The sequence below is a fragment of the Acomys russatus genome, chromosome 28 (genome assembly GCF_903995435.1).
Source record: "Acomys russatus chromosome 28, mAcoRus1.1, whole genome shotgun sequence".
Taxonomy (NCBI): Eukaryota; Metazoa; Chordata; class Mammalia; order Rodentia; family Muridae; genus Acomys; species Acomys russatus.
Genome location: NC_067164.1, coordinates 19387387 through 19403893, shown reverse-complemented (window position 1 = coordinate 19403893; position 16507 = coordinate 19387387). Strand labels below are relative to the sequence as shown.

At 41.4% G+C, this 16507-nt stretch overlaps 1 protein-coding gene and 1 pseudogene across 1 annotated transcript in view; both read right to left on the bottom strand.

Moving 5' to 3' along the window:
• The window catches only part of Mrpl1 (mitochondrial ribosomal protein L1), a 53360-nt gene extending 42017 nt beyond the window's left edge, over window positions 1-11343 (bottom strand). The window contains exons 1-2 of the mRNA XM_051170180.1: window positions 11313-11343; window positions 6222-6336 (exon numbers count right to left, since the gene is read on the bottom strand). Coding sequence (XP_051026137.1) covers window positions 6222-6336; window positions 11313-11343 — 146 coding nt within the window. The remainder of the gene's footprint in view (window positions 1-6221; window positions 6337-11312) is intronic.
• A 1175-nt stretch (window positions 11344-12518) lies between these two features.
• On the bottom strand, window positions 12519-13709 carry LOC127210659 (dnaJ homolog subfamily C member 28-like; annotated as a pseudogene).
• Between the last annotated feature and the right edge of the window lie 2798 nt (window positions 13710-16507).

The following is a 16507-nucleotide window of genomic DNA, read 5'->3' as shown; positions in this document are numbered from 1 at the left end:
CCTGGCAGGTTGCACCAAGAGAACAAAATTATCTGTAGTTACCTGGGTAACTAAACCACACAGACTAAATGAGTAACCAGAGACTGTATTTAGCTAATAACTTTCACCCTGCCACATCTGTCCTCTAACTACAAAAACATGAAAGGAAAGGTAACCCACAGTTAGCCCCAATAAAACAAGACAAGAGAAAACAGTGCTATAATGAAGTTCACCTCAGGACTTGAACATCTGGGACCCCAAGAGAGCAATGCAAGTATTTCAAAAGCAAAGAATCTTTTACATTGAGGTGAGGTTTTCTTGTTTTGTTAAAACTAAGCTGAACTAAATAATTATGTTTAAGGCTAAAATGAGATAAACTCATTAACATCTGATTGTGATTTATTCATTGCTTTTTAAACTAAGCACAGTTCTGCTCCACTTAAAATATAAAAGCTGGAAAGAGCACTAACAAGGAGGAAGAGAGGTACTGAAAATTTTCCAGCTTTTATTGATCCCACCATACAGCTGAGCCCACCACTGAGCTGAGAACACAAAGCTGAAGACACAGGCAACCCAGTAGCTCAAACCAGGGAGACCAGCCCCTCCATATTGTCACCATTCACCATGGCTCCCCAGGGTCAGAGTTTGAGATAAAGACAAGCAAGTAAGAGAAAACTGAGGCTAGTCGGTATGGCACTGTTAATGCCTCTGGAATTCCACACATGGAGTTGGTACTTTGATAGGCCTTTCCACACACCTCCATGTACTCCCAGGAGAGGCGCCGCACGCTGGAGACCAGAGAGCCTCCCTAGAGGCGCAGGCAGGAGGACAAGGCAGAGGGAAACACTGTTTCTGGTAGAGAGGAAGAAACCTCATTAAAACTTCAGCCACTAGAGTCCAGGCAGGAGACAGTACAGGCCCGCCTGCTCTCTATTCAGAGGGAGGCCCAGAGCTTCCCCACATCCTGCAGTAGATGCAGACACAGGGAGAAAGGAAAGGTGTGTTCAAAAAGCCCTCTCTGCAAAGCCCAGCCTTAGTGGGCCTACCAAACCTAACTTGGGAATCTATACTGCAGAGACTGCCTCATGCCACCTATTTCCAGCCAGGCAAGCACTGAGTAATAACATAGCCTACTGAAAGGGTAGGGTAAGCGCCTTCCCACCCCCTCATCCCCCACCCCTTCCCCTGCTGAGATGCAGCTGCACAGCAGGACACAGCACCAAGCACAGCACCAAGCAAAACCCAGAAACCCAGCCCCACACTGAGCTCAAAGTGACTGCAGGGATTTCTGCTGGTGGTAACCATGGAAACTACGAAACCAAAACCTAGCTCAGCCCTTGACTACATTGGCTCAACATGACACATTAAAAGGTAAACCTATTTGCTATATAAAAACTATGTGCTTCAGTCTTGACTATTCTATGCAGGACGTTTTAGAAGTTAATAATTAATAAAACAGAACAAAACATGAAGAAGCAAGAAAAGACCTCATTGTTAAGAGAAAAACAGAACCAGACTCAGATGACCAAGTTGGGGAAGAAGGAGGAGGAGGAAGAGGAGGAAGATGAAGAGGAGAAGAAAGTAGCAGCAGCGGCAGCAAGATCTGCTATGGGAAGCAGCGCATGCTATTTCAAGTATGGATGTCCCAGCGTTGAGAAAGCAGAGGCCTCTGTGAACTCAAGCCAGCCTGGTTTACACAGCATGTTCCAGACCACCTAGGACTACACAGAGGGACCCTACCTAAAACAAAAGAAAACAAGGAACTGCAAAGAGGGTGGTGGGAGGTGGGGATGGGAACAGGAGGGATCAGGGTGGGGAGGACAAGCTAGAAACCTAGGGCGATGAGAACTCCCAGGAATTGATGAGGGTGACTAGCTCTGACTCCTTGTGATGGAGGATACAGAACCTAAACCAGCTATCTCCTGTAACCAGGCAAAACTTCCAGTGGAAGGATTGGGACACCAACCCACCCACAAAACATTCGACTTATAATCTGTCCTGCTTACAAGATGCGCTGGGTAAAGGGGGCGCAGAAATTGTGGGAGTGACCAAACAATGACTGGTCCAGCTTGAGACTCATGCCATGAGAGGAAGTCTACTCCTGACAACTTCCCAGAGGCCAACAGGCAGAGGCTGGATAGCCCAGAGAACCACGATAGAACCAAACGTAAGTGGCAAAAGAAAAAGGAAGAGAAAAGAGGAAAAAAGTTAGTGAAATGATTCCTAATGGTATGCTACTATTCTCATAGATTAGTGTCTAGCCCAACTGTCATCAAAGAGGCTTCACCCAGCAAATGATGGAAACAGATGCAAAGACCCACAGCCCAACAGTAGGCAGAGCCTGGGGAATCCTGAGAAGAGGAGGAGAAAGGATTGTAGGAGTGAGAGGGGTCAAGGACACCACAAGAAAACCCACAGAATCAACTAACCTGGGTTCACAGGGGCTCACAGAGACTGAACCACCAACCAGGGAGCCTGCATGGGACTGCCCTAAGCCCTCTGTACATATTTTACATGGGAGGCTGGCCCTCTTCTGAAGAGGAGTGGAGTGGGGGGTGCCAGGAAGAGAGAAGGAACGGGGTACTGCAGTCAGAAAGTAAAATAATAAAATTAAATTTAAAAAAAAATGGGAAAAAAGAACAACTAAGAGAAGCAAGCACTACCATGCCTCAGATCTTGACTCCACGAACTATTTTTAGTAGATTCTGATGTCAATGCATTAAAAATAAAGATTACAACTAAAATTATACACATCTCATCAAGTTACTAAATAATCTTAGGACAAACTTTTATAACTTTCTAAAGTGGGTGTATTTCTTATGTTATAATTTTTAGGGTAGTAAAAAACTTCAAACTGCATACAGTAAACTTGGGGATATAAGAATTTTCTAGAGGATAAATAAAAATGTTTTAAAGGTGTTCTTAAAATAATTACTACACCTAATAAATACTTGCATATAACAGAAATAAAAAGACAATCAGCCCAATAGAAGAATAGGCAAAAGATGTAAACAAGAAATAAAGAAACGTACCTATTGGTCACCTCTACTGTGGAAAACTGAGCACTCTCCATTCACTGCTGGGTAGGATGTACACTGATACAACCTGTGCTCCCCAACTTCTCCACGACAGATCAGAAATCAGGAACCATCCACACCCAGAGGAGGGGGCAGGGACACAGCTCAGTGACAGAGCAACTGCCTAGCTTGTGGAAGGCCCTAGATTCCATCTCCTGCACCAAGAGGAGCGACAGCAACAGCAACAGCTGCCGCTCCTTGTCTGTCACACCCAAAAAAGCCTCCTTTCTGTCTGTGTGCATCCATATTAAACTATTAAGCTGCAGTTATGTTCATATCTTTTGCCCTAATACCATTGACACACCTTTCCCCCTAATTCTCCTGCAAAACTCTAACTTTCAAGATCCAGTTCAAATACTCTTGCTCTACTGTCCTCCCCCCCCCCCCCCCCCGGTAGAACTTAACTTCCACCAGCAATCCTATCACACCTGTGCCATTCCTCTAGTACTGTGTCATAACATTAAAAGGAAGATATAGCTCAAATCTATGCTAATTTATGCTATATTAAGAACTCCTGGGGCTGGAGAGATGGCTCAGAGGTTAAGAGCACTAGCTGCTCTTCCAAAGGTCCTGAGTTCAATTCCCAGCAACCACATGGTGGCTCACAACCATCTATAATGAGATCTGGTGCCCTCTTCTGGCCTGCATGTAAGGCAGAACATTGTATACATAATAAGTAAATAAATCTTAAAAAAAAAAAAAAAAGTCCTACTCATCAACAACAAAACCCATGAACAAAAAAGTGCTTAGTTAAACATGTCAAAAATCACAATTCCGTTTATTACCTATGAAACTGGAAAAGAGAGAGTTGACTATTCCACACATTCTAATAACACTTGCTAGTAAGGACACAAATTGGAAAGTTGTTTCTTTCTTGTTTTCCTTTTGGCAGCAGGCACTGAATCCAGGGCCTTCCACATGCTAGACAAATGCTCTAGCCAATACAAACTGTAAATATAAACATCTTCACCAAAGAATTCACTTCTTAGAGCTTACACTTCAAATACTACAATTACATATGACAAGATATATGATTATCCAGCAGGGTCATTTACGTCAATGAGATACTAGAAAGTTACATAAATTATAGTATATTTATATAGCTAAATATTATAGAGTTAAAATAATAAGACAACACCATACCAACAACATAGATGCTTCTTTATGTACTACCACTTACACAAATAACAAGAAACACGTAGTTAAAAACGCACACACTGTGACAACTGAATGGCTAAAGAGCAGACGCAGAACAGCCGCCTGCTTCTCACCTCTAAACTTCATACATGTTTAACTGTTTATCATGAACTAATTCATTTTAAAGTGTCCTTAATTTTGTCTTTAAGAGTTTTAAAGGCAAAAAGCAACTAATTGTGTTGCTTCCAGTTCATTTCTAAATGCTCAAGGACAGAACAAGGAAATAGGGAGACTGCACATCTTGCCATCACCAATACCTTGTGTAGTGCCTGACATAGAGAGGACACAGACTATGCTGGCCAAGTCTATAAAAGCAAGAATATGTTAAACAACTAGGAATTTACAAATTCCCCTAAAATTTCCTACACTTCAGTTTTCATTTTGGATACCCCATAATCTAAGGGCTGTATTCTGATTCTGTAGTTTGATTCTGATAGACCCTACCCTCCAAAGCCGCTGATGCTACTTTTTAAGGCCAGTCATGACGGATAAGTTCTGAAGGCAGACAGTAAGTCCCCAACACACTCACACTGCCTAGCTCTGGGTTACGTTGTACTTAATTATTCCTGGAGTATGCTGTTCAAGAATACTGAAAATACTGAAATACTGAAATTTAGATTCCTAGCACCCATGTAAAATTTAATCTTTAGCCTTCCATTCCTCCATCTGAAAAATGTTTATCACAAGATCCATACTTCATAACTGTTATAAAGATTAAATGAACAAGTATATGAACTGTGCTCAATTATAATAATAATTATGATATAGCACATAAAAATTCTATAAATTTTAACTGTTAATGTTCTATAGCTCTTTGGCGTTTAATTATTACTCCCTCAGCCATTTCTTTTAACTACAGAAATGGTGACATTAGGGAAAAAGACGTTCAGAAAAAGATGATACTCTGTTTTACACTTCATTAATGTCAATGTCCTTGGGAAAAATAACAATTAGTGTTATGCTCAACAAGCAGATGGCACAAGCCTTAAGTCCGAGAGCTCAGCCAATATTTGCTTTTCAATCCCTTCTCTGATTCGGTTCAATGGCAGCAGCATCAATGGAGAAAAACACTGGGTTCTAACTCCATACAAAACCAGCTTTTAACAAATTTTATCCCTTTATGCTTTCATATGTTGAAGCTATACATAAAAGTTATAAACATGTGTGTGTGTGTGTGTGTGTGTGTATTTCTACATAACACAATAAACACTGAAATTCTGAAATCCTAATATCTAATCCAAGTACTGGCATTCCTGTAACATCTAACTATAAAGAGTGCCTTGGAGAAAAGAAAATAATTTAAAGAGCAGAAAGAAAAAAAAAAAACAAAACAGTTTCAGAACTAAACTCCCTGAATCCAAATCCTTATTCTGATATGTACTGGTCCTCTGAGCTGGACTGGTTCTATAACCTTATTTTGATGGTTAGTTTTAATTGTCAACTCAAAACCATTTAAAGTCTCCTGGGAGGAGTCTCAGGCAGGTCACGCTGGCCTGTGCTTGTCATACTTGTGCGAGCCTCTGAGCAGGTTAGATGGGGTGGACAGACTACCCATGACATGGGCCTACAGCTGACTGAAAGGAGCAGCAGATTTGCACAGGAAGGAAGAACTCACCCTCTGCCCCACAGCGATGGGCTGTAGCTTGCAACTGTCAGCCAAGTAAGCCCTTTCTTCCCAAGTTGCTTCTGCCAGGGCATTTTATAGCAATGAGAAACAAAGCTGAGACATTACTGATACCCCGATTTCTTCTCTTAAAATGAACATAATAAAACAGCTTAAAATGACAGTGGTGAGTAATTAGCTCAAGGTGTTCCTAAATGCTGCTATTATTAAGTCTGATCTTTCTTTCAAAACACTAAGATAAAACACTTTTACAACTTTGGGTCTTTATAGAAATGTGTTTTTTAATATGAACTTTACAGTAAATGAAGTAACTAAAGAAAAATAAAGTAAAATAAAATACTTACCTTGTAGCAGCAGCAGCAAAATGTCTGCTAGGTAAGAGACTGTTTCCAGAACAAGGGTAAAGAGATGTCTGGTAAGCCATCTTGGAAAGATTATGTCTTTGATGCTGTACCAAGACTTGAAAAGAAAAGCAGAATATTAACATTAAATAATCATCAGATTCATACATTTTTACATTCTAAAAATCAGTCTTTTTAAACAAAAGCAACCAATATTTTTGACTCTTAACCACTTTTTAGAAGTGTAATAATGGGGGCTGAGATTTTTTTACAGGTAATAATCAGGGCTGCCTCAAAGCAAGAGAGTCTGAGTTTGAATCTTCCCAGAATATGTGAGAAAAGCCGGGTGTGATGGCACATGCCTGCAACTCCAGGAATAGTGAGGGGCCAGGAAGAACAAGCAGATCTCTGGAAGCTTCTGAACGAGTTAGCCTGGCCTACCTGGTGAGGTTCCAGACCAATAAGAGACCATGTCTCAAACAAAAGATGGCAGGTGTTTGAAGAACAGCCCAAGGTTGTCCTCTGACTTCTACATGCAATGCACACACTCACCTAAACCCACACACACACACACACACACACACACACACACACACACACACAATCTAACAATAGAGATAAGGTGTAGTTCAGAGATAGAGTTCCTGACCTAGCACATGCAAGGCCCTGTGCTCCATAAGCAACATAACTAAAAAGAAAGATAGAATACAAAAGTCACACTTAGAGAAGCTAAAAGCAAGGAGAGGCATCTAATATCTAATAACTTTTTCCATTCCCTTGTTTTGTTTTGAGACAGACACTCACTGTAGACTGGTCTGACCTGGAACTCACTAAGTAGGCCAGGTGGACTGAGCCACAGGGAACATGTGATTACAGGCATGAATGAGCCCTTACACCCTCTTCACCTATTTTTACCTTAATCTGACTTAAGTTCAACATATTATTTTTATTAATAGAATATATACATGTGCCCCCTAGATTTCTAAAAATAACTTCTATTTTATTTATTTTTAAGGATGATATATTTACAGAGTTGTCTGGTTCTTCTAAAGGCAGAAGGTAAGAACCTTGCCCTACCAGATCAAGACTTGTTATAAGAAGGGATGGGGCAGGCAGAAGGTAGTGTAGAGGATGAAAAGAAAGTCAAGTGGGAATATCTCAGTGAAACCCACTTCTGTGTATGATAAATTTAAAAAATCATTTAAAAAGACATTATAAAGTTATGGTGGTTCTGCATGTTGGTAGTGGTATACAGAAAGACAGATTAGTAAAAAAAAAAAAAAAAAATGGCTTAGCAATAAACTCATCCAAAGGCCCCACTACAGAAGCGGGGAAACCGACTCACAGGTGAATGGTAAGACTTAAAAGTCTTTCAGTATAGAGGAAATTGTCCTTATAGCCTTTAGGGGAGAAGTGGTTTCACAAACAAGATCCAAAAGCACTAACTAAAACGTGGCTGTGCTGCGCCCAGGACAGCCAAGGCTACACAGGGAAACCCTGTCTCCAAAAACAAACAAACAAAAAGTGGCTGTACTAAGTGTTAAAACTTCTACTTACCAAACATATTTTTTTTAATTAAAGAATTAACAATTTAAAGATTTTTTAAAAATTAAAAATCAAATTGGTTTTTCACAAAACATAAGAAAGTAGTGTTTTGTTTTATTGTGGAGATAAAGTTTATAAATTGGATAATCTAAGTATCATTGTTTTACATCCCCCAGATTAAGAAACCTCTAGAAAATGAAGTCACTGACAATGTCAAATACAGGTGAATTTTACGTATTGCAGATAAGAATGTGAACTAAGCAGGGCATGGGCGGCGCACACCTTTAATCCCAGTACTCAGGACCCAGAGGCAGGCAGATTGCTGTGAGTTCAAGGCCAGCAAGGTCACAATGTCAGCCAAGGCTACACAGAGAAACCCTATCTTGAAAAACACAAACAAAACAAAGAGAGTGTAAACTAGGCTACCACTCTGGGAAACAATATGGAATTACCCAGTGCTGCCTAGCAAGCACACCATCTACTTTTGATAAGGATTACTTTTAAATAACCATGATGCACAGCCTTGAAAAACCAGGTGAATGCCTTAACCTTGAGAACTCCATGAGCTATTTCTAACCCTACCTAGTGAGTCCTATTCATGTAACTCTAGTCTTCCACACGCTTACCATAGTTCAGATACCCTTAGCGTCTTTCAGTGACCTGAGCACATTGTGTTCCTTACGACCTTAGGATTTTCATATAGGAAAAAGTCTTGGTACATGAACCTTAAGGTGAAAAGGTGTAAAGAACAGCAAAGCTACCCTTATTGGAGAGGTATTTGGTTTTTTTTTTTTTTTTTTTTTTAATGATCCATCACTTAGTCATTCAACAATGACTGTACCAATGAAATATGCACTGACAATGCTTGTAATTATTTAGGACACATCAGTGAACACAACACAAAACTCCCTCTCCTTATGCAGCTTATGTTTCTGGTTAGTGAGGAGACAAGACCAATAAATATAGGAAGGAGAAGGATTGCAGGATAAAGAAGAAAAAGAGTCATTTGTATTTTTAAAGTTAAGATAGATTTCATATGAAAGATAGGCGGGGGGGGGGGGGGGGGGCGGACAGCTAGCACATAGAGCTTTTGCCATGCAAGCATTAGTGGTAAAATTCAGATTCCTAGCACCCATATAAAATCCGAGTAAGCACAGTGCAACACCTCCTACGTCCAGGGACTTCTCTGGATATGGTGAGAACCCACAAGCTCCAGGTCCAGTGAGACTCTGCCTCAGTAAAGAGACTGGACAGTCACTGGCAGAAGACAGCCAACATCAACCTCTGACCTCCATGTGTAAGCACACAGGTACACTCACACACATGTGAACACAAATACATTTACTATGTACACATACACATGAAAAAAATGTTATAGTGTATATGACATTCTGAATTCATATTGGCCATATTTAAAGTACTCAATTGTGAGTAAACAAAATGGACAGTGCAGTCACAGACCATTGTAAAGACGTGAGGGTAGGAGTAATGTGATTAAGCTGTTTTGTAAATATTTATTTATTTATTTATTTATAGCCTACTGATAAGGTCTGAGTTTGCAATCCTGCATGGCCTAAAACTCACTATGTAGTCTAGGCTGGCCTCAGCTTGCATCCATCCTTCTGACTTTGCCTCCCAAGTGCTGACATTAGAAGCATGTACCACCACAATCTGCTTAAGTGGTTTTTTTCTTTGATTTTATTTATTAAGTTTTAATTTATGTATATGGATATTTTGCCTGGGACTGGAACAGTAATGAGCTCCCTTGTGGGTGCTAGAAATCAAACGCAGGTCCTCTAGAAAAGCAACAAATTCTTTTAACTGCTGAGTCATCTACACACACACACACACACACACATACACACACACACACACACACACATATACCAGCTTAAGTTCTTAAATGGCCAATTTAGCCCTTATTTAAGGGTAGGCCACAGAGAATTCCAGGTAAGAGATAGTGCTGGCTTAGAGCAAGATAGTTGGAGTGTTACCATAAGCAGTCGAGAGTTTAGGTTAACAGCATTTAGGAAACTGAGGCAAAAGGACTTTCTCAAGTTCAAAGCCAGCCTGTGCTAGTTAGTGAACACAAGACCAAGCCATCAGGACCACAAAGCAAGACCTTGTCTCCAAAAATTCTCACCACACACACCACCGCCAACAATAAAACATTTGGATCAAGTTGGAAGTAAAGCAAGCAGGATTTGCTAACAATTTAATTCGAAGTGAGAGCAGCTTTTATAAAATGAGGTGAAGAAAGCTGCAAGCTATGCTAGGGTTGGTTTAATACGTGAGTGAAGTATCCATACGCTACGCTCATGTAGCTCTAGAATTTGAGCATGAGCATAAGACTGAACTTCAGGAAAGAGGTCCCTACTGCACGTAAATATTTGATAGCTATTAAAATATACAAGCAACAGCAGGTGAAGCCACTAAAGGAGTGAATTCACGCCACAAGGAAAAAAATGTTGGCGGATACAGATGAAGAATGAGATCCTGGGACAGTACAAGGAAACAGACGGGGGCAAAGATGAACCAGCCAATTAATATGAGAAGGGATGACAGGTGGAATAGTAAGAAAATTAGTAAGCGTCCTGGAGAAGAAAAAGTAACAACAACAACAAAAAAAATCAAATCCTCAGTTCTCTTCTTGGCTTCTTCAACTTTTCCTAATGTGATTTCTATCAAACATGAGGGCAATACCCTCAATTTGTCTTCAGTAATAACATATTCCGGTTTGCTTATTCCGTACTAATCAGGGTGTGCCGTGATCTCGGGTCACCCTTAACTTTCAAAGAATTATCCTAAATAAGGAAGCTGATCTTGACTCTAACCTCGATCCTGAAAGAAGTTCAAAGAGAACGTGGGTCATTTGTTAGGAAGATTCGAACTCTACTGGCATAGATTTACCTAGCACATTTGAGGCCCTAGATCACAAGCTTCAGTCCCTGCCATTTCATAGTTAGATGAATTTAGTCACACGCCAAATGGGTTGGCTCCTTCCTCTTAAAATGGAGTGGTGCAGGCTGTTCCATCCACTTAACCTGATTTAACTAGATAACTATATTTATAACCATCGTCCTTAAAAAAAATAAAAAGGCATGGCACTAAAGGGACTGTCACTCTGACCAACTGGATTTGACTTGTTAACTGAAAAGAGAAACGCTCCAGTCTCCAACTTCATGGCCTAAATTAGATCATTTCGGTAAACTTAAGAACTGAAATCATCGTTATTCATAAAGTGGCAACAAGCACTCAAATGTTTACAGACGTAAACCACTTCACACACCACCTTTCAGGACTCACTTATCAAACTGAACCCACTCGCCATCCCACACACAGGACAGAATCCTGTCTTGCGTTCCTCACCCCTCCCATTTCATCCGCAGAAACCTTGCGCTAAGGATCGCTGTGGAGCCCAGAAGGAACATGGAGCCATTTCGATTGCCTAAAACTGAGCCGTGCCCACGAGATTCTGGTGTGCACGCGGCTGCAACAAGAGAGTGAGCTCTAGGTTTACTTTCCATGCAAGAACACTGCCTGTCTTACCTCTATTGAGGCACCTTACGGCGGCCGCCATGTTGACCGTCCCGGATTGTGCTGACGAAGTCGGTCCGGCGGTTCAACTGCAGCAAAAAGCGAAAAAACGTTCCGCTCGGACGCAGGCAAAGGGGGAAGGTGTTGTAGGAGCAGAGGAACAGGGCGAGGGCCAACCGGCATTAGTTCCCTCCTGGCCGGATTCCTGTGGTTTCCCCCTCCCAGGACTCTTTTCGTTGGCCCAGTACAAAAGCTTATCAGTCTTCAGGGGGAAAGTAGCTTTGTTGAAAACGTTGCAGTTATTCCTTCCTCCTCCTCCTTCTTTCTTTTCTTTTCTTTCTTTCTTTCTTTCTTTTTTTTTCCATTTTGATCCTGCAGCCCTATTCAGAACCCTCATTTAAATAGAAGGAACCTAGTTCTCTGCCTAATGTCTTGAAAATCTTGACGTATCCCCAGCTTCCTCTGCTACATTTTCAAGTTTTGTTAAGATTTTTTTTTTCTTCTTTAAACGACCATTGCTCCAAGCTAGCACGTGCGAGGCCCTGAGTTCGATGCCCTTGACAGCAAAGAGAAAATAGAATCCGCCAAACTTCCGCCACCATGCAAGGCAGGCCAGGAGGTCTCACTCACTCACCCGCTTTCAGCACAACGCCAGACAAACGTTAATCTTTCATCAATCTGCTTTACAGTTTGCGGCTGCTGGCAAGCTGTGCTGTTAGGACCTGGGGAGCAGTACAGTGCTTGGTATTTTGGAAACGCGCCTAGGGTTTTATTTGTGTTTGTTTGTTTGTTTTTACATCAAGGATCAGAGCCGATCAGAGACCGATGCACAGGTTATTCTCACCCCACCCCAAAAAGACTTATCCATTATGTCACAGCTGCCCATGTGGCTTCTCTAGAACAAATCTGATCACGAATTAAATCAACTTACTAAAATAAACCCCTCCAGTGATTGGCCATTTCCAAAGACTCACTTAAAGCCTCTGCCTACCTCCTATAACCATCCTATTGCGCATGCACGTGTTCGTGTTTTTGTTTACGCGCGCGTGCGCGCGCGCGCGCGCGTGTGTGTGTGTGTGTGTGTGTGTGTGTGTGTGTGTCGGAGTGGAGGGGGTGGCTAGGAGAAGCCACATATTTCTCACCTCTGTGACATTGTTCCTCTGTTGCTTCTGCTTGAATTATCTTGTACCACAGTGACAGTAATTTTTTTTTAATGTCATAATAGTCATATTTTAATGAACTTCCACAGATTCAACCAGCTTCGAAAGCCTGTCTTGACTCTGGGTGTTTTCTCTTCTCCCTGGCTACTGTCAATTGGGTTTTCATCTGTGGTTTCTTTCACTTCTATGGAAGCCTCATACATTTTCTGGACTCTGATAATTACTTTCTGGGCATCAAAATGGACTTTCTGCCTGGTCAGAATGGGGACAATCAAGTTGAAATCGCTAATTCGCTTGTTTAGCTTTTGGATGTTTTCTTGAAACTTCTCACACGTTTGGCTCCACTGTGTCTGTTCCCCTGGTGTCAGTGGGTTCCCAAGCCTCTTCCTGCACACTAACAGTGCTTCTTGAAGCTGCTCAATGGTATCCTTAATTTCCTTCTGCATCAGAATCCACTCTGGTTGGTACCCATTATCGATCAATATCCTGTTCAGGTCGTGAGTCATGGGATCGATATACGATATACGAACAGCCAGAAAACTTGGTCAGAGGCTTTCCTTTCCCACTGAGGTTGTCAAAGTCTCCTTTTGCCATCGATTCCTGGATGAGGTCCTCCACCAGGTGCTCTATGGCTTGGGTTATCTTCTGTTCTTTGCTCTGTCTTAACATCTCTGACTGCTATGCTATCAGCAAAATGCTCCCTCTCAAGCTTCTGTCTTTGATAATCTATCACCTGCTCCACCGCGCGGTCTGCCCTAAACTGCCTGTATTGTTTCTCTCGCTGACTTGGTGTCCCAACGCCAATGCCTTCGAAGCTTAAATAGTGTCAGTGCTGTGGTGTATTATATTTGAATTTCTCTTCCTCTTCTTCTGCTCCTTCAGCTTTATTTCGTCTGGCATGTGTTTGTTTTATCACGTGGGAAAGCACGTTCCTATATGCCTCTTCAATCTTTATAAATGTTGCGGAGTCGGCGTTATTAGAGCCGCTGTCTGGATGGTATTGCTTGGCAAGCTTATGAAAAGACTCCCTGACATCGTCGGCTGAGCATCCTTCATCTAGATTCAGCAGCCTATAATATTCTCTGATCTTCTTCTTGGACTTATGGGTTGTTATCATCCTAAATCCGGGATCTGAAAGCATTTCTGCCCCATGAGGAGTCAATGACTTGTTTATCAGATGCAGTCTGAAGACTCGAGCCATCTTCACGCACCTCGTGTTTATCATGGTGTCTGAAATTCTTCCTATCAGTGATCTCACTGCGTCAGGCGGCCTCCCTCACCAGGGACACCGGTCTCTCTTTTACAGACTCATACCCCAGGGACCAGACAGTAATGTTTTTCCCTTCAGATTTAAATTCAGACTTCACACATTGTTGGTAGTCTCTTTCTATACTTCCAGGAATGAGTTATGGCCACTTCTCCCTGTTTTTGTGTAATAAACAAGAATTGTATTTGTTTATTTGAAACAATTCCAAGACATGTTTTATATATAAATACAATTAACCAAACTAAATTGTACAATTTGATGGGTTTTAGAGAATTCAGAGTTGTGCAACTGTCCTAAAGTATCTGCCTTCCCCAACACTTTGAGCTCTGTGGGCAGCAATCATATTATCCATTTTTTTTTAAACCCTTACACATACTAAACACAGCATCAGGCAAGAACAAAGCTGCAGTAAATGTTTGTTGGGAAAAATGAATATATGCTCACATGAATTAGTGACTTGATAAGAACGCCAAGCCTGCAAAACTTTACTCGGTCTCATGAAGCTACTCGCAGAAGATGGACTGGACCAAAGCTGGGTTTCCCAGAAGCTTTATTTTATAAGCATGTGTAGTAGCCATCTAAATGAAGAATAAGATTCTGACATGTTGACCTTTCTTGTTAACATCTAAGCAGTTCCGCTGTGACTGTTAAATAAATAAATAAATAACTAGAAGAACTTGGATCTAATTTTGATAACTTTTTTGGTCCTCTTTTCCCTCTGTGCTCATTTTTTTCACACACAGACAAGCAACTGCTATGTATCAAGCGCTGTCCTTACATGCATAGATGACAGAGGGGGAAGTGGCAGGTGTCTCAAGATAGTTAAAAAGATAATCCAGTCGAAGGAAATATGCAAGCCCACCTATTGCTCTGCCTTCAATTCATCGCCTCTTGTCTCCACAGCTGGATTCAGTCGGCCCTCACCGGAAAATACCTACCATGAGAACATAACCATCCAGTCAGGCCTCAATAAAATGTAGTATGTCTACAGCAGCATTATTATTAAAGCAATGTCCTATGTAAGCTCAATGTGCCTGATTGCCTTGTTTGTTCATCAGAATCTGATGGCCTAAGTCAAGTAGGATCCAGAGTTCCGCTATTTGCAGATGGATAGATAGATAGATAGATAGATAGATAGATAGATAGATAGATATTCTTTTGCATAAGACTTTATAAAAGTATAAAATAACTTAATTAAAAGACATACTCTGAAGCTGAGCTTGGTGGCACATGCCTTTAATCCCAGCACTTGGGAGGCAGAGGCAGGCGGATCACTGTGAGTTTGAGGCCAGCCTGGTCTACAGAGTGAGTGAGTCTGGGACAGCCAAGGCTACACAAAGAGAACCTGTCTCCAAAAATCAAAATAATACGATATACTCTGAAATGGGCAATCCATTAAAATGATAATGACTTCATTATCATTTTGACTAGAATTAGAATTACGTAGGAGATTGAGGCATTCTTCTGGGTATTTCTGTGAAGCTATTTCTAGAGAGAATTAATGGATGGGGAAAACCCATCCTGAACGTGGGTACCACTATCCTGTGGGCTGCAAGCTCTGGCAGAACAAAGGGGAGACGAGAGAAAGACAACTGAGTGCTGGCTTCTTTCTGCTTCCCTTTGGTTGTGCACAAGCGATTCTGCTATGTCTTCCACAGCTGTGATGGGCAGAATCCTGTAAAACAATGAGTCAAACTAAATCCTTTTGTTTTAAGACATGTGTGCCAGGTATTTTGGTCACGGTGAGGAAGAGTTAACATATACCAAACCTCTGAATATGCAATACGTAAGAGTTTCTTCTTACTGAAGAAAGGTATTTTGGTTAAGTGGAAGATATGCTGGACTCAAACTTCCTGCCTGTGCAATATGGAGCAAGCAGCTATAACCCACTGGGCCTACTTCCTGATTTGTGACATGGAGCTAATAATGAGATCATTTTCAGAGAAGAGTGCTATAGTATCTGTCACAGAGGCAATCCTCGGCAAACACTAAATGTCATTACTAAAGAACCAGATAAAGCTCTTAATCAGAAAGAAAAAAGCAAAGCATCTGCTTATTAAAACTACACCCAACATTTTTGTCCCCACACATGCTAGGATAGTGCTTTTATTAGAATCTGCAAAGTCACTTGTCTATGTAGTTGATCTTCAAATGCAAGCTTTGCCAGTTGGTTTCTAGGAAGGTTTAGCCACTCCAGGAGTCTTGGCAAAATGCCAACAGCCTCCCTACTTGGCCAGCTTCCCTGGGGGAAAAACAATGTTTAACCATGCGCTCAAGCCTGCAGTTGTTTTGAGCCACGTCCCCGGACTTCTTCAAGTGTTTCCCAGTTGATCTGGAAATTTGTACTTCAAGAATAGTCACTTCCTGTTTGAGGTCAGAGTTGAGAAAAAGGTTCTTTCATCAGACAAAAATAAGGAAATCTAAGATATTTTTATTTTGCTAGTGTGTGAGAATCACTAAGAAGGTCTTATCAATCGGCGGCTTTCTACCCCACAACGCTCTGATCCATCAGCCCTGGTAGGAACCTGGGAATTTACATTTACAATAGGTTTTGAGGTGATGCTAATATAGTGACCTAGGGAAGCACACATAGAAAACTCCCTAAGGAACTCAGAAACATTTGCACACGTGTTCGTTAACTTGGAAAGGAATGGATATTCTGTATAAAACTATGAAATCCTCCCATGCACAATCGCATCAAAGACCAGGATCTGCCCACTTTTATCTTTTCTAACTCTGCACAGACGTCTGCATTTCAGCATCAAAACTCTGCTGCCAAT